General features: G+C 39.5%; 1 protein-coding gene and 1 pseudogene across 6 annotated transcripts in view; one reads left to right on the plus strand and one right to left on the minus strand.

Moving 5' to 3' along the window:
- The window catches only part of ABCG2 (ATP binding cassette subfamily G member 2 (Junior blood group)), a 142,516-nt gene that overhangs the window by 105,837 nt on the left and 18,123 nt on the right, over window positions 1–18,556 (plus strand). For all 6 annotated transcript variants that reach the window (XM_055313193.1, XM_055313189.1, XM_055313191.1 and 3 more), the window contains 4 exons: window positions 1,119–1,276; window positions 9,422–9,573; window positions 11,054–11,158; window positions 12,124–12,371. In XM_055313193.1, coding sequence (XP_055169168.1) covers window positions 1,119–1,276; window positions 9,422–9,573; window positions 11,054–11,158; window positions 12,124–12,371 — 663 coding nt within the window. The remainder of the gene's footprint in view (window positions 1–1,118; window positions 1,277–9,421; window positions 9,574–11,053; window positions 11,159–12,123; window positions 12,372–18,556) is intronic.
- LOC129501877 (SNW domain-containing protein 1-like) lies at window positions 7,208–8,893 on the minus strand (annotated as a pseudogene).

Consider the following 18,556-nt stretch of genomic DNA (forward strand, 5'->3'; position numbering starts at 1 on the left):
CTTTTTATGAAATTTTAAATATAACAATTGTAGAGAGAATAGTCTAATTACTATTGTAATCATATGGTTGGAGTATAATTAATATAATGGTATGATTACTAGTAACATTCACCTAGATCTCCCAGTTGTTAACATCTTGTCCCATACTTGCTTCAGCTTTTTTTCTGAAGTAGTTTAAAGACAGTTGTAAATACTATATTTTACTCCTGAATACTGATTATGTGTCTTAAGAAAAAAAGACATTTGCCTACCCCAGTACCAAAATATTAACCAACAAAATTAACGGTATCTTAATATCAGCGATGTTAAGCCATATTCATTCCTGTTTCTCCAGTTGTCTCCAAAATGTCTGCTACAGCTCAGTTGTTATGGGATCCAATAAAGGGCATGAGTAGCACTCGGGATTATTATCTCTTTGGAGATTCTTAATATGTAAATTATTTCCTACCTCCTGCCTCTCCCAAAACCTTCTCGCTCCCCCTGCACCTCCTTGCCCACCACACACCATGACATCGACTAGTTGAAAAGACTGAGCCAGTTGCCCTGTAGAACATTCTGCCTTCTGGATTTGTCTGAACAAGTCAAGAATTCTGTAATGAGTTGGGATATAGGCAGGGCCAATTTGGGAACTTTATGGTGATTTAAGAGGTGCTCATGTGATACAAAGTGAACTTTCCTCTCTGCCAAGCCACACTGAGGACTTTTGGAGGGATGGGGAGGGAGGGTGTAAGAAGACTAATGAATTATAGATGCTTTCACCTCTTCCTCTCCCACCTTTATCTTCCTTTTGCTTTGTGATTTCTCTATGCCAGGACCATATGTTTTAGTGTTCTAATTGAACTATCTTAAAACTAAATGTTTGACTTGATGGGGAACATGAAGTATACTGTTAAGCATGGCATTCGTATCAGGCTTAGCTACTTACCTGACTTGAGCCTCAATTTACCCATCTTATTAAAGAGAAATCTACCTCTTCTCCCATATTTTCATTTGTTTGTTATTCAGAATAAGTGGGGTTAATGAGATAAAGTGCCTCTTACAGGGTTGGCACATTGTAGGACCTCAACAAATGGTAGTGGCTGTGGTTGTAATTGTTAATAATGATATTTGTGTCTTAGGTTGGAACTCAGTTTATACGCGGCGTGTCTGGAGGAGAAAGAAAAAGAACTAGTATTGGAATGGAACTTATTACTGATCCAGCCATCTTATTTCTGGATGAGCCCACAACTGGCTTAGACTCCAGCACAGCAAATGCTGTCCTTTTGCTCCTGAAGAGGTAAATGCTATGTATCTGATCACCTGCTATATGCCAGGTATTATTCTCAGTGCAGGGAGTTCAAGAGTGAGCACCAAAGACAAAAATTTCTCCCTTCTTTGTTGGAGGGAAACCGTCAACAAATATAAGTGTTTCAAGAAAAATGAAGCAGGGTAAGAGTGTAGCGAAAGATGGCTATAGTGGGGTTGGGGTGCTGTATTACATACTGGGATGGTCAGGGAAGGCCTCATTAATGTGACTTGTGAGCTGAGAGCAAGTGAGTGAGACCTGAATATCTGGGAGAAGAGTGTCCTAGTTGGAGGGAAGAGCCAGTGAGTCCTGAGCAAAGCATGCCTGATATGTTTAGAACATCAAAAAGGCCAGAAGGACTGGACACCAGTGAACTAAGGGGAATGGAGATTGCTTATTGATTAGTTTGCTGGGAAGCTAAGTTCCTGGGAGGCTATAAGTCTAAGAGTGTCAACAGGATTATTATTTCTTTTGCTTTAAAGCTTTTGTTTATTTATTCATGAGAGACACAGAGAGAAAGCCAGAGACATAGGCAGAGGGAAAAGCAGGCTCCTTGCAGGGAGCCTGATGTGGGACTTGATTCCAAGACCCCGGGATCATGACCTGAGCCAAAGGCAGACACTCAACCACTGAGCTACCCAGGTGCCCCAGGATTATTATTTCTGAGGTCTCTCTCCTTAGCTTATAGGTAGCTGTCTTCAGTCTGTGTCTTCACTTCATTTCCCGTCTGTGCATCTGTGTCCTCATCTCCTCCTCTTATAAGGACCCTAGTCCTTATTAGATTAAGTCCCACTCATAGGCCTTATTTAACCATAATTACTTCTTTAAAGACACAATCTCCAAATACAGGTATATTCTGAGGTACTAGGGGTTAGGACTTCAATGTGAATTTGGAAGGGGAGGGACATAATTCAGTCCATAACAATTAGAATAGAACATGAGATGGAATTGAGTGGGTGAGAGATTATTCAGGCTTTGTAGGCCACTAAGAACTATGGCTTTTATTGTCTCTAGGTGACATGGGAATTTTTAGAGAGTTTTAGAACAGAGGAGTGGCAGCTGTGGCAGCTGTGTAGAGAAAAGACTATGTAATTGGGCAAGGTGAGTACAAGGAAGCCAGTCAGTAGGCTGTTTATATTAGCTCAGTTGAGATATGATGCTTGAAGGGCACCTGGGTGGCTCAGTGCTTGAGCATCTGCTTTCGGCTCAGATCGTGATCCCGGGGTCCTGGGATCGAGTCCCACATCGGGCTTCCAATAGGGAGCCTGCCTCTCCCTCTGCCTGTGTCTCTGCCTCTTTCTCTGTCTCATGAATAAATAAATAAAATCTTAAAAAAAAAAAAAAGATGATGCTTGCTTTGCATAGGATGGTAGTGGTGAGGTGGTGAGAAGTCAAGGATTCTGGATCTGTTTTGAAGATAAAACCTACAGGATTAGTTCATGAATTGCATGTGGGGTGTGGTTATTGAGAAAACAACTTTCTAAAATTTAGGGCCTGAGAGATGGAAGAATGGAGAAAAGAGTTGCATTTACTTTTATTCTTCCAGTGGGAGGAATATGTTTATATAAGAGAAATTTCAGAAGATAGATTTTGGACATCTAAAAAAAATTAGAAAAAAAATGTTAAACCTATCAAAGAGAAATAAGATCAGTACAAAGAAATCTCATGTCCTTTTATCTAGATTCTTACCATTTATCTGCATTTGCAGATAATTTATCTCCATCCCTCCACCCCATATAATCTTTTTCTGATATCATGTACCTTCACCCGCTAAGTACTCTGGAGTAACTCCAAGAAACAAGGACACTCCTTCTACATTACCACCTTACACACCTCCCAGCTGAGAAGTCTACATTGCTGCCATCACCACCATCCAAAACATGGGCTCCAGTTAGACTTCACTACCAGTTGTCCCAGAAATGTCTCTTTCTCCTTTCTGACTCAGGATTTTCTTGAGAAATGCTTATTTTAAATCTTTTTGAATCCTGAACAGTTTCTCAGTCTTTCCTGGCTCTGATGCCCTTGTCTGTCTTCAAGAGTACATTTTGTAGAGTGGCCCTCAACCTGGTGCATCCCGTGTTTCCTCATGACCAGACACAGGCCATTAATTCTTGGCAGAGGTAACGCAGAAGTGATGCTGTGTTTGGCGTAAATCAGGGACTATGTGATTTTGACTTTTACCACCTTGCGTGATGTTCATGATCATCACCTGGTCATGTTGGTATCTGCTGGGTTTACCTGCTGTGAAGTAACTCTTTTTCCTTTTGTAATTGAGTAGTATTTTGTCAGGGGAGATAATCAGGTATTATATCCATATCCCATTCCTCATTAAATCTCCACCTACCAGTGTTGTTGTTGTTGTTGTTTTTAAAGATTTTATTTATTTGTGAGAGTCACACAGAGAGAGGCAGAGACAGAGGCAGAGACATAGGCAGAAGGAGAAGCAGGCTTTCCATGGGAAGCCTGACATGGGACTTGATCCCAGCACCCTGGGATCACGACCCGTCCAAAGGCAGATGCTCAACCACTGAGCCACCCAGGTGCCCCTCCACCTACTAGTTTTAGAATATACTAGCAACTTCTACCTCTATCAATTACCAGTATGATGGTTGTCAAGTGATGTTCTATTTCCATCATTCTTTGTATTACACCTGCCAAGACCATTGACACCTCTTCTGACTTTGATGAAGGGACAGAGGAGCCCAAAATACTATATATTAGTTAGCATTCTACTGTAAAGAACTTTTCCTCCTTCTCTTTCATTTATGTTTTCTCATTTCTTATTTTAGTCAATGGAATATAGTCTGTTATTCTTGCTTAGTTTTATGATTAAATTAACGTTGATTTGGCCATTGGAAGCCCCTTCAGTCTGGCTTTTGTGTCCTTTTGACATGTCCCCTAATCATTCTTCAAGCATTTCTTTACTCTATGGTCAACAAGATGTTCTAGGCTCATCTTTTACTTTTCCTGTGTCAGATGTTTCTCTAAGGAGACCTGGTACCTTTTGACATAGTCAGAATTTAGAAACCAAGACCTGATTACTTAGTGTGCTTGCTGCTACTGCAGTTCCATTGCTCCAGACCAACTTAGTGGACATATCTCGGAAATACTTGTGTACATGTGGTGCATTATGTATATGAATATATAACAGAAGTATGTTTCTATATTTTTTTATTAAAGATTTTATTTTTAAGTAATTTCTACACCCAGTGTGGGGTTCAAACTCACAATCCTGAGATCAAGAATCACATACTCCAACGACTGAGCAAGCCAGGTGCCCTTATTTCTATATTTTATTTGGAAAATATATGGAATCTTAATTTATTATGTGTATATATAGCTTGAATGGAATGATACATGCAAACATACACCTGTAACTATTATTCTGTTAGCATGTGTATATTAAAAAACCCTTGAGTGCATAGTATTTCCAATCTGGTCTAATCCAGTTTTTTTTTTTTTTTTTTAAAGATTGTATTTATTGATTCATGAGAGACACAGAGAAAGAGGCAGAGACACAGACAGAGGGGGAAGCAGGCTCCATGCAGGGAGCCCGCTGTGGGACTCGATCCCAAGACCCGGGGGTCATGACCTGAGCTGAAGGCAGATGCTCAACCACTGAGCCACTCAGGCATCCCTAATCCAGTCTTGAATGTCCTTTTTAGTCTTTGCCCTGTGTTTGTAAATGATATTTCAGACAGGCAAAAACTTAGCTGTCATCATTTCAATATATTTACTACCTAGATTGTTAATATAATTAATTTCCTGGTCATCCTGGCCATTCCTTCTGCCCCCACCTCCTCTGGGACTGCTCCTTACCACCCCAATTTCTTAAAAGCTGCCACATACACATCTTCATATAAATGATATCCATCCTTTCCTTATCATTACTTTACTTCGTCAGCTGCTTATGCTCTCATAAGCAAGTCTCTATGCTGGGATAAGGAGAAAATGGAAGATTTTAGACATCCTAAGTTTGAGACGGCAGTTACACATATAAGTGTATATACCAAGTAATGGGTCTAGGGTTCAGGTTCAGTTAGACAATGCATGATATTTTTGTTATCTCTAAGTGTGCTTACAGTGTTCGTTAGAGAACAGCGAATTGATGTGGAATACTGGGTTATGTTAATGTTTCGTTCTGTTTGTACTAGTTAGCACACAAACATCTTTCCTTGTGCTGGAGGGCTCTCACCTAGAATTTCTCACACTCCGCTGTGCACACTAATCACTGGGGTCTTGTTAAAATCAGATTTTATTTCTACAGCTCTGGGATGGAGTCCAAGAGTCTACATGTCTCGTAGGAGATAGTGATACTGATGCCATTGGTCCTCTGGCCACTAGGCTGTCACACCAAAGCACTTTCTTGCTTCCTGGAGTCCTTCACCGGCTTTCTTGCCTTCTGACTAAAGCTGCAGCTTCTGGGTGAAAGGATTCATCACGGACTTGTATTTTGTTGTGGTGTCTTTTCCTAGCTTCTTGCCCTCCCTCAGCCCTGATCATCCCCACACATACACCAGGGCTCTGCACTGACACAGAACTACTCATGGTCTCCTTAGAGACCTTGTTATTGCAACTTTGTTTGCCACGTTCCTTCAGCTTGACTACATTTTCTCTTCTGGGCTTATTCTGGTTGGCTCCTTTGATTTACTACTTATATATCTTCAGACTGGCTTATAGTCTTCTATTTTGCTTCTCAGCGTCTCTTATTCCACACTGTACTGCAATGGTTAATCTAGTGGCCTGATCCTCTTTGAGGCAGAGCAAGCTTGTACACACTGCTAGCATGTAGTAGGTGCTTAGAAAATACTTAAATTGACATGATACCTTCAGAAAATATTTTCAATAATGACAGGTTTTCAACAGTGATTTTGGCCTTTGTTTCTTCTATCTATGAGTAGTAACTCCTGTGTAAAGGTAGTTTAACAGTGTTTTGGCCATGGAATCAGACCAGCCAGGGACCAGCCTTGCTCCTTATTAACTGTGACGCTTAGGACCAGTTGCTCAATCCTCTAACTCTGTTTGTTTGTTTGTTTTTAAAGATTTTCTTTATTTGAGAGAGAGTAGGGGGAGGGGGGCAAGCTGGGGGGGGGGGAGGAACAGAGGGAGAGGGACAAGCAGACTCTGCACTGAGTGTGAACCCTGCTCCAGGCTGGATCTCTCCACTCTAAGATCATGACCTGAGCTGAAACCAAGAGACAGATGCTTAAGCGACTGAGCCACCCAGGTGCCCTCTTCTAAGTCTTATCTGTAACATAAAGGTAATAATAATATTGGTACTGGGCAGCCCCAGTGGCACAGCGGTTTAGTGCCGCCTGCAGCCCGGAGTGTGATCCTGGAGACCCAGGATTGAGTCACATGTTGGGCCCCCTGCGTGGAGCCTGCTTCTCCCTCTGCCTGTGTCTCTGCCTCCTTCTCTCTGTGTCTCTCATGAATAAGTAAATAAAATCTTAAAAAAAATATTAAAAAAAAGAGCATTGGTACTACCTCTTTTTTTGGTTTGTTTTTATTTGAAACAAATAGTTGCACCGAGCAAGAGCTTACTTTGCCCACTCTAAGTTATTATTATTATTATTATTATTATTATTATTTTTCCCCACTCCAAATTAAAACAGAGGGTAATAGGGGCAAATGTCTTTTGGCAGGATAGGTCCAGTATGTGAACATCCTTCTACTCACTGTGGCTGGGGCAACTTTATTCATCAGCAGTCATTCTTACACAAAATGTTAATCCCAAAGTACTAATGTCACAGAAAAGGAAGTGGTCTTAATTTCATGTGTGGGGCTGTATGTTTTATAAATGCCAAAAGGTAGGAGAAGCACAAACACAACCCACTCTTTAAAAAAACTAAATAGTTCAAAGAATTTTCCATCCCTTCCCCCCCTACTCCCATAATAAAAAGTAGTGCTGACACCCAGATTTGTTTTTTATCCTGGCCACTTACAAAGTATTCCCCCATCTGACTTGCATCATTAGGGTTATGGATAAAAGTTCATTCACTGTGAAGAGAGGTGCATCTGCTCCTTCCTCCTCTTCTTGCCTTCATGCTCATGTTCCTTGGGGCGGCTGCTATCTGAGGGTCTTTTAGAGCCATGGTGTTGTTTGGCCTCTTTCAAAAATTTGTCCAAACCAAAAGGATCTTCCTCAAACTGAACTGGTCCTTCTCGGCCTCTTTGTTTACTGTCCAAACCAGAAAATTCCTTATCGGGAACAAATGTGTTGGTCTTTATTCTGGCTTCTAGGTCATCACCATACATGTCCTTGTCCAGATTTTTATTGGGCCTGTAAATATTCTGGGCCATATCTTTACCACCTCTCCAGGCTTGATCACAAACGTTGTAAATTTCATCTTCTGCACCTGCAAAACCACTGTCCATACCCTTGGACTGATTGAAGAGCCTTTGGTCATACTGAACTTCATTGGACGTCCGTGGATTGGGCACACCAAGAGCAGTGACTTCACTGATATCTCGATTTTCATTTCTCTGTAGTTTTGACCTCTTATCAGGAGCTGTCCTGGAAAGAGTCCGGTTGTGCTGTCTTTCTTTTTGCCTGTCATGCCGGATTTCATCCCTCTCACGTGTCTCCCCATCCTCTTTTTCCACATGGGTTTTAATCCCAGCTCTTATTCTTCTCTCTCTAGCTTTCTGGGCCATTTCTCTTAGTTTCTCTTCATGTTTCTCCTTTTCTTTTTGTGCCATCTTTCTCTCTACTTGAGCAGCATTTCTACAGCCTCACGAGCTTTCCAATCAGCAATATAGAAGCCAGCTTAGCAAAGTTCTCATTGATGTGAATTGTTTGCCGGCCTTTCCAGACGTTTGTCTGATGGAATTGTATACCCCTTTGCATTTTTCCAGTTTGAAATACAAGGAGGAATCTTCCACTCTTGTTGCTCCTACACAGTCATCTTTCAGCTAGGAGAATGCATGACAGGTGCAGGAGGAGAAGGTGGTCCTTGGGGAATTCTCTTATTAATCTTGAACCTTGGAGACTCCATTGGATCTTTCTTATTTTCCACCATCCGAATAACTCTCTGTTTAGCTCCAGAGTTGAAAGCCACTCCTTGCTGAGATGCTGTGTATTGAATACACTGAGCAGGAGCCAGTTTATCAGCAGCTCGAACTGGCATGGCTGCAGCACCTTCTGTAATACAGATTTTTCTATGGCTACTCTTGTCTTTTCTGTTATCTTTTTAATGGCTTCTTCATCAGGTCTTTGAAGATCTGGATCATCTGCATTCATGAGTTGGAAACCAGGTCATGAATAAGTGACCTTGTCTTTTGACTGTCCTTGCCGAGCTATTGCATCATATTTAATTTTTCCTTCAGCATCCACCTGAATGGCCAGTGCATTTGACATTTTTTTTCTTCCGTCCCATATCCATTGGATACTGGGCCACATGGCTCTCTGGAAAAGCACTTCCATTTCCAAAATCCTCTAATAATCGAGGTATCCAGCCTTTCCTATACCCATATGGGGGAGGTTCTCTTTGGGATGAGACCAGTGAGGTCTGTCTTGATCTCTGGGATCTTGCTTTTTCTTCAGCCTCAAGCTGGTCCTGAGGTAGCTGAGTAGGTCCAGGTAAAAAGCTGGTGAGTGCCATCTTCTTCCCTGGTACTACCTCTTAACAGTATTGTAAGAATTGAGATAAGGTTACCTATTAAGTATGTAGCAAAGACATAGTAAGTACTCAGTAATACTAATTGTATCAGGGCAAAAGAATGAAAACCAATTCCTAAAGAGCCAGGAAATTTAAATGATCAGTGAGAATAATGGGGCATACAACTATCATTTTAATATTTAGTACATGATATGTTTTCAAACACAACTGTACTTACAGATTATCTGGGTGTTTGTTAGAAATACGGATTAGGTCTGAGAAAACTGTCCATGGATCTGCATTTTTCATTAATACTCTGGTTGATGTAGACTGCCCATGGAACATACTTTTAGAAACCCTAGTGTTTTATGAGAGGACTGAATTTAGGTCCCCTAACTATCAAACAATATGAAATGAGAAGTTAGTAAGAAGAAATCAAATTGAACTAAGAACAGATGATCTGAAGGCAGGAATAAAGTTGCCATGATGTTTAAGTTTCAGATGTTTAATGACTTATTTTTCTCTTTTAACTTAGGATGTCTGAACAGGGACGAACAATCATCTTCTCCATTCATCAGCCTCGTTATTCTATCTTCAAGTTGTTTGATAGCCTCACCTTGTTGGCTGCAGGAAAACTGATGTTCCATGGGCCTGCCCAGGAGGCCTTGGGGTTCTTTGCGTCAGTGGGTATGCTGGACTTTTTCATGCAGTAGGATCCTTTATTAACAATCCTGAAAGAGAGTAAAGGAGGTCTATAAGAGTGCTGTTTGATCTTTGAGTATACACACTATGGCTTCTGCCACTCCAAAACATTTTGGGTTAGTTTGATGCTAGAATTTTTTCTTCATTGTTTACAGTGCTAGCATGTTGTTTAGGTCTCTTTCCTGTCCTATTTGAGTATGCCTGCATATGTATGTATGAATATTTCTCCTGGGCCTGTATGTGATCTGTTTCCTGGTTCTGGTGACATTTCCCTAACAGTTTATTTACAGTTTTTACTAAATATGTTGGACTCATAGTTATCTGTCAGTTGAGCATTTTTGAAAAGGCCTAATAATAATCTGTAAATAGTTTGTCTTCTTGTCTAGATTATGGATCAGGCTTTCTAATTTTATCTCCTTGTAGATGTTGGTCTGCTTTGGTGGGGGTTCATGAAGATGCTACTTAAAATTTTCTAGTAACATTAAATTACAGATTTAGGCCTTAAGGGGGTAGGAGTTCTTACTAGTCAATAGAATGACTAGTTGTAAGTCTTACTTTGAGGGCTTCTGACTGTTTGAGCTGCCTGGTTCTCTTTACAATGGAAATATATAATTTTTTTAATGACTCATGCAATCTGCTTCATTTTAGAGATATTTGGATATGATTATAGATGGTGATATAGATGGATTATGACTCCAAATATAGTTTTAAATATTTGCTAGCCATCTTCTGAAAAAAATTTTTTTTTTAAATTTCTCTCATTTAAAGTGAATAAGCACACACAGTTCTAGGGAGTTTAGGGGAAATGAACCTATAGTCAGACTACAGACCAGGTTGAGTTCAGAGGATCATGCCTCAAGAAGTTGAGATAAGCATTCAGCTATGCTGTCCCAGGCACATTCTACTGGGGATGCTGCTCTGGTGATTTGTTCTCTATATTGGATTTATGACAGCACAACAGATGATCATTTGGCAGTCACTAGGTGAACTTGGATAACAGAACACATCCCTGGTTTTTCCCAAATGCAATCTTTCTGTGCGCATTCTTTGCTTGTTGTCTTGTTTTGAGGAGCTCTAGTCCTAGTCTTAGCTACAGCTTTTTTTTCTTTTAACTTAGCTTTTTTCCCCCTTGGACCTATATTTAGATTTTTGAAGCAGTTCTGATAAGCATCAGAGCATACTGATAGCTGTTTCAGGTCCTATGAATTATGATGGGTAAGGACCAACTATGAAGACTTCCTGGGAGTCCAAGGTTGGTTTTGAATATGTTGTTTTTCTGGAAGACAGAGCATTGTTGAAATATTATGTGATTGAATATATAAAAAGAAAGGGTGAATCAGTGAAAGAAGAGGGGGGAAAAAAAAAGATGAGGGAGAAGTTGATTCTCTTCCCCGTCTCACCTCTCTCACCTCTGAAAGTGAGTTTTTACTTTCCAAGACCATCAAGTTTGTACTTCCTTTTGTAGGTTACCATTGTGAGCCCTATAATAACCCTGCAGACTTCTTCTTGGATGTCATTAATGGAGACTCCTCTGCTGTGGTATTAAACAGAGAGGACCAAGAGGGTGAAGGTATGTGAATGAATCTGTTGAGAGTCACAGATTATTACCTAACTGAATTGGTGGAAGTTTAGCAATGTGGCAGCTCATTAACACATGGATTTATTATATTAATGCTGTCTTCTAAAAAAAAAAATGCTGTCTTCTGATAGCAGTTGTCCTAGTCCTTTTGGACTGCTGTAACAAAGATGCCTTACACTAGGTAGTTTAAACAGTAAACATTTGCTTCTCCCAGTTCTGGAGCTGGAAGTCCAAGGTGAAGATTCCTATAGACTCAGTGTCTGTTGAGGACCCGCTTCCTGGTTCAAAGATGGGTGACCACTTCCATGATGGAAGTAAGGAGGGGCCTCTTTTATAAGGGTACTAACTAATCTCATTCATTAGGGCTACACTCCTATGACTTAATCACCTTTCAAATATCATCACACATCAGCATATAATTCTTGAGGGAACACATTCACTCTATAGCACTGGTCAACATAGATCTTGTTTTCCACGAGTGCTATATTTTTTATTTAATTTATAAATGAGTATTTATGTGATAGTGTCACTTATAAGGGGAATTTTCATTAAAAATGTCATTGTTTATATAATGTTTTGAAATAAGAAACTTGGCAGTTTATATATTTGTATATAGAAGAAAACAAGGACCAGGTTTGTATATTAGGAATTATAACTCCCTATGGTAAGAGGTCTATTTTAAAAGAATTAGGGTTCAAATAGGTGAGGAAGTTTGCTGTATTTATAAGTTTATGGTCAGTAGATTTGCTGTATTTATAAGTTTATGGAAGTAGTCGGACAATTAACTGTATTTTTCTAATCTTGTAAAACAATGCTAGATCTAATAATTTTTTATACTTAGGCATTAGAATTAAGATGGTAACAAGGAATCTAGAGAAGAGTTACAGAAAAATGGTCTAAATCAGTTGTTATTTTATTAATAATGTTTCCCTTCTTTATCCACTTTTATTCCAAAGTCAAGGTGACTGAAGAGCCTTCCAAGAGAGGTACTCCATTCATAGAAAGAATAGCTGAATTTTATGCCAATTCTGACTTCTGCAGAAAAACAAAAGAGGAGTTAGATCAACTCTCAAAGAGTCAGAAAAGGAAGAGCTCATCCTTTAAGGAGATCACGTATGCCACCTCCTTCTGTCAGCAACTCAAATGGATTTCAAAGCGTTCATTCAAAAATTTACTGGGTAATCCCCAGGCCTCTATCGCTCAGGTAACTGACAGATTCTTCTGATAATGCTGGGACATACTCATATGGGAACATTAGGTTCTGATATAAAGTCTTTTAGGATTATGCTTATCTTCTACTCAAACTTACATTTATTTATCCCTACTCCATTTGGGATATAAAAACATCCAATAGAACAAAGTAAAAAAACACCACGAAATTTTTACTTGTGGAAAATTTTTTTAGTTTTTTTTTTTTTTTTTTTTACTACAAAATTAAGAATTTTTGTTTATTTAGACTAGCTGTAATGGATAATCTTTGTAGAAAAATCTTCAAAAATTGTGAAATAAAGGAAATGTTTAGCCACACTTAGAATTTTCTGGTAGCTGCACATATTCATTTTCTGACTCATTCAACAAGTTCTTACTGACCATGTGTGGCATTTTGAGAGCTTGTATATGGAAGTGAACAAAATGGGAAAAATAAAACCCTGTTCTCTCTCTCTCTCTCTCTTTTTTTTTTTTAAGATTTTATTTATTTATTCATGAGAGACACACAGAGAGGCAGAGACAGAGGCAGAGGGAGAATCAGGCTCCCTGTGAGGAGCCTGGTGTGGGACTTGATCCCAAGAGCCTGGGATCATGACCTAAGCCAAAGGCAAACACCTAATCACTAAGCCACCCAGGTGCCCCTAAAACTCCAATTCTCATAGAGCTTTTCTTCCTATGAGGAGTGACAGATGACAAATTCAGACAGTAATGAACTATGTAGCAAGTCATATGGTAAAAGGAGCTATGGAGAAAGTTTAAGCAGAGTGGTGGGGAAAGGAAGAGAAGCGAGAAGAAAAGGAGAGTGGGAGAATGGAAGAGAGCGGAAAGGGCTTAATGGCATTTGAAATTAAGTGGCCAGGGAAGCCTGTCTCTAGAATTCACTGAATGTACCTGAAAATCATAGGGGCTAGCTTCTTTCTGAGGGAAGAGCCTATGTGCCAGTGCTGTTCCTCATAACTGACCTTTTTAATTTAGGGGTTCAATCTTAGGAGAGCACTAGGTACCTAAGCCAGTTTGCAGTTCACACAACCTAGTAAGCAGGCTTAAATTCTATTAAATAAGGCTCTTTACCATCAGATTAACTTTCTTTTGATAAAGACAAAATCATGTTATTTTCCTCTTTTGGCTGACTCTGTTGATAATTGTTGATTATTCCCCCTTTATTGTTCTGTTATTCTCAGGTGCTCTATCATACAAAACGAGTATTCCCAGTTCATTGATCCATCTTTCTAAGCAAATCAGTTTAGCTGGTTATTTGGGGGGTTATTTTATTATCAATTATTGAATTTCTGTTGAGTACCAAAAGATGGCATGCTGTTGGCACTAAGAAGATATTGCTGACTTCTTGGGACACCTGAATGGCAATGGCATAGTGGCCAACTCTTGGTTTCATTTCCAGTGGTAATCTGAGAGTTGTGGGATTGAATCCTTTGTTGGGTTCCATGCACAGAGTGAAATCTGCTTAAGACTCTCTCCCTCTGCTCACTCTCCTACCCCATGTTTGTGTATGCACACAGGTGTGCTCTCTCTCTGTCTCTCTCACTCAAATAAGTCAATCTTAAATATTACTGATTTCTCACCATGTGAACTATAATTTTTGTACTTCAGTATTAATACCAAGAATTAATTCTAACTATTAATACCAAGAGTCTCCAACCCTGGGAAATATTGCTAATTGCTCCAAACCTTTTGCTACTATTATTTTGCATTTCATTTCTTTTCTTTTCTTTTTTTTTTTTTTTAAGATTTTTAAATTTTATTTATTCATGAGAGACACACACAGAGAGAGAGAGAGAGAGAGAGAGAGAGAGAGAGAGAGGCAGAGACACAGGCAGAGAGAGAAGCAGGCCCCATGCAGGAAGCTCGACGTGGGACTCGATTCTGGGTCTTCAGGACCAGGCCCTGGGTTGAAGGCAGCGATAAAACTGCTGAGCCACCCGGGCTGCCCTTATTTCACATTTCTGTCAGAATGTGTACTTCTGTGCACTATCAAAGTTAAATTTTTATTCTTTTAAAGTAGATTTGATATCATTTGGAAATGAGTCTGACAAATAATGTCAACCTCGTTACCTATTGTTCCAACAGTGAGATAATGTGACAGTGTTGATTCTTTAGTGTGATTTATGCATTATGGTTTTTTTACTTGGAAAATAATGTAAATTTCTCTTTTCTCTGAAAGTGGTTTAAAATTATCTTGTCCAAGTCACATATATGGTAGCTCTGGGCTTAATTAAGTTTTTAATTAAATTCCGGTTAGTTAACATGCAGTATAGTATTTATTTCAGGTGTACCATTCAGTGATTCAGTACTCCAATACAGCACCCGGTGCTCATCCCAACAAGCGCACTCCTTAATCCCCAGCACCTATTTAACCCATCCCCCACCCATCTTTCCTCTGGTAACCATCAGTTTGTTCTCTAAAGTTAAGTCTGTTTCTTGGTTTACCCCTCCCCCCCACCATGATAATTTGTTTTGTTTCTTAAATTCCACATATGAGTGAAATCATATGGTATTTGTCTTTCTCTGACTGACTTATTTTGCTCAGCATTATACTCTCTAGCTCCATCCCCATCATTGCAAATGGCATGATTTCATTTTTTTTTTAGGATGAATAATATTCCATTGTATGTGTATACCACCTCTTTATCCACCTGTATGGACATTTGGGCTCTTTCTGTCATTTGGCTATTGGAGATAATGCTGCTATAAACATAGCGGTGCATGTATCCTTTCAAATTAGTGTTTTTGTATTCTTTGGATAAATACCTAATAGCACAGTTGCTGGATTGTAGGGTAGCTCTCTTTTTAACTTTTTGAGGAACCTCTGTACTCTTTTCCAGAGTGGCTGCACCAGTTTGCATTCCTACCAGCAGTGTGAGGGTTCCCCTTTCTAAATGGTGGAGCTATTTCTAATCCACTATGATTCTGCATCTTTTTTTTTTTTTAAATTTATTTATTTATTTATGATATTCACACACACACACAGAGAGAGAGAGAGAGAGAGAGAGAGAGAGAGAGAGACAGAGACACAGGCAGAGGGAGAAGCAGGCTCCATGCACCGGGAGCCCGATATGGGATTCGATCCTGGGTCTCCAGGATCGCGCCCTGAGCCAAAGGCAGGCGCCAAACCGCTGCGCCACCCAGGGATCCCTGATTCTGCATCTTTTGTTGCTAGGCTTTCTTCTGCACAAACCCAGGCCTAGTACCTCCAGGTTGCATACGCAGCCTACATGCCTCCTTGGGGAACTCAGTTTCACAAAAGGAGTCCTAACAATGCTCAGATGCATGGCAATCCCACAGAATAAAGATAGAACATTGCATCTGTCTCTGAGCATCTGCCGTTCAGATTTGCACATGCTGGAACGTTAATGTAAGACAGGAGCAGGCAAACCTTTATTTGTGAAGGGCTAGGTAGTAAAATACTTTCAGCTTTGCAGACCTGTGGTCTTTGTCTCAGGGAGTCCACTCTGCCATTTTAGTGAGAAGGGAGCCATAGGTAATACACAAGCAAGGGAGTATGGCTGTGTTCCACTAAAACTTCACTGATAGACACAACTTTGAATTTCATTTAAATTCCATGTGGCAAGAAATATTCTTCTTGTCTCACTCTTTTTTCCCCAACCATTAAAAAAAGTGGTAAAAACTATTCTTAGCTAGAGGGCTGAACAGAAGTTGGCGACTGGCCATGTTTGCCTGTGGACCCCAACTTGCTGACCTTTGGTTTAGTGTTTTTAATCTCATGTGTATGTTGTTTACTTCTCGAAGTGTTTGGATGTGAGGCTATTAAATTGCTTTATGGCTTCCTGCTGATAAATCTCCTATTGGTAATAATATTACAGCCATACTTAGATTTCAACTAGTCATATATGTGATTCAGACTTTGCTTCTGATAATACCATTTATTTATTTTATTTTATTTTATTTTATTTTATTTTATTTTATTTTATTTTATTTATTTTATTTTATTTTATTTTTGATAATACCATTTAACCAAAGGTTGTATTTGGATGATCTTGGAGTAAGTGGATCATCTGTATAAAAGGATTTGATGTTCATTTAATGTGCCATGATCTTTCTGATCAAGTCAATTTGGAAAACACTATCATAACTCTTAGAGATTCCTTTTTTTCTATTGGCGTATTTAATATTTGACTATGGATTAGTTTCTCGAGTGATGGCCGTAATTATCCCTCAGCACTCACCTTGTGATATGTTGCTAAGCACATTTGAACAAGACAGAATAACATATATAAGGGATTCCCTTCCTCCTTATTCAACAGAAACCTCATAGATAGTGTCTTTGTGTGCTCTGTTGAGCAATGTTCAGTTTGCTTGTTTTCTTTTTCTTTTCTGTAATGCAAGAAAGAATAACAGATACACCTTGTGAAAGCATGACAAAATTATGAGATTAATCATTTTGTCAATACGTTTGAAAGCTGACTTTGAAAATACTTTGAGAACTTTGAAACCTTCAGCAAACATCCTAATGATAATACTGACAGTCTGTTAGTATAAGATAAAATTTGAATTCAAAAGAAACAAGTGTCCTTTTGTAGTGTCCAGTTTAAAAAGTCTGAATATTCTTGAAGTTATATTGTCTGAAAGTAGAGACTTGTATACATACACATGTGCACACGATAATGGTTCATTTATTTTGGGAGTTTAATCTGTTGGCATGAAGTGCAGTATATTCTTAGGTTAATGAAAATTATACCAGGGTAATAGATTTTTTTCCAAATTTCTGACTGTCTTATTAGCAAGGGATTTTTTTTTTTTAAAGATTTTATTCATCCATTCATGAGAGACATGCAGAGAGAGAGGCAGAGACACAGTCAGAGGGAGAAGTAGGCCCCCTGCAGAGAGCCTGATGCAGGACTCAATCCCGGGACTCCAGGATCACACCCTGGGCCAAAGGCAGGCGCTAAACGGCTGAGCCACCCAGGTGTCTCTAGCAAGGGGATTTTGAAGACATCTCAGATCATATTTTCTCCAGATGGTAGTATTCACAGGCTAGCCTTCACAGATCATGATCCTGTTTTCCAGTTTTGTGTGCTTCATGTCAAAATAGACTTATCTTGATACTATTATGCTGTTGTAGTACTGAGATTTTTTTTTTTTTAACTTTGAAGGTTCTGAGATACATGGTTGGATATTTTTTCTTTAGATGAGCATTTCATATATTTTTATACTTAATACAATATGAAAGTATAATAAGAATTTTCTTAAATAAATTCTATCGTAGGGTGTCCCTGGGTGGTTCAGCGGTTTAGCACCTGCCTTCCACCCAGGGCATGATCCTGGAGTCCTGGGATCGAGTCTCTCGTTGGGCTCCCTGCATGGAGCCTGCTTCTCCTTCTGCCTGTGTCTGCCTCTCTCTCTCTCTCTCTCTCTCTCTCTCTCTGTCTCATGAATAAATAAATAAAATCTTAAAAAAAAAAAGAAACTAAGATTTCTAAAAAATAAAAAATAAATTCTATCATAGTATAACCCTTAATCCTTTGCTTATAGAAGTGTCCTTAATAGATATTTTATCAGTCTTAAAAACAAAAGTGATGTTTATGCAGTCGTCTTAGGAGGCCTCAAACAGACCGAGTAAGCCAATATACGTAACAGTGGCAAATAAATAGCAGGTTGCTTCTACACTGTTGGTTGTAGGCCCTCGGACTGAGGTTGCTAGAAGCAGTGACAAGAGAATGGGTAGTGGAAGCATTTGAGTACCATCAGAGATAGCTAGCTGAATGCTTTGGTGGCAATGACAGTGCACTTTTTCAGTAGAGGCATGCCCTGCCCGCTAGGTCAGGTAGGCGGGTCTCAGCTTACCCCTGCTTCCTTATCACACAGAATAACATTGTCAGAATTTTTTTATGTGTGCTTGAAAAATTTTATTTATTTATAATGGTAAAAGTAAAGATATCCTGTTTTTATTTGAACCCCTTGAAATATGAAACTGCATGCTCACTAGTACAAAGGTTGAGAGTTCAGGCAGAGCTGCTAGTCACTTGGACTTTATTCCTCAAGTGACTTAGCCAGGCACTGGCATTATTCCCCTTCTGTATATGGCCTTCCCAGGCCTGGTGGCCTGGACTGGACCTTGAGCTGGCCTGGCAAATCACTGGGAGGAACCTTAGCATTCCAGGGGTCTACTGTGTTCTATCAGCCTCCCCAGCACACAGATAAATT

The sequence above is a fragment of the Nyctereutes procyonoides genome, unplaced genomic scaffold (genome assembly GCF_905146905.1).
Source record: "Nyctereutes procyonoides isolate TBG_1078 unplaced genomic scaffold, NYPRO_anot_genome, whole genome shotgun sequence".
Taxonomy (NCBI): domain Eukaryota; kingdom Metazoa; phylum Chordata; class Mammalia; order Carnivora; family Canidae; genus Nyctereutes; species Nyctereutes procyonoides.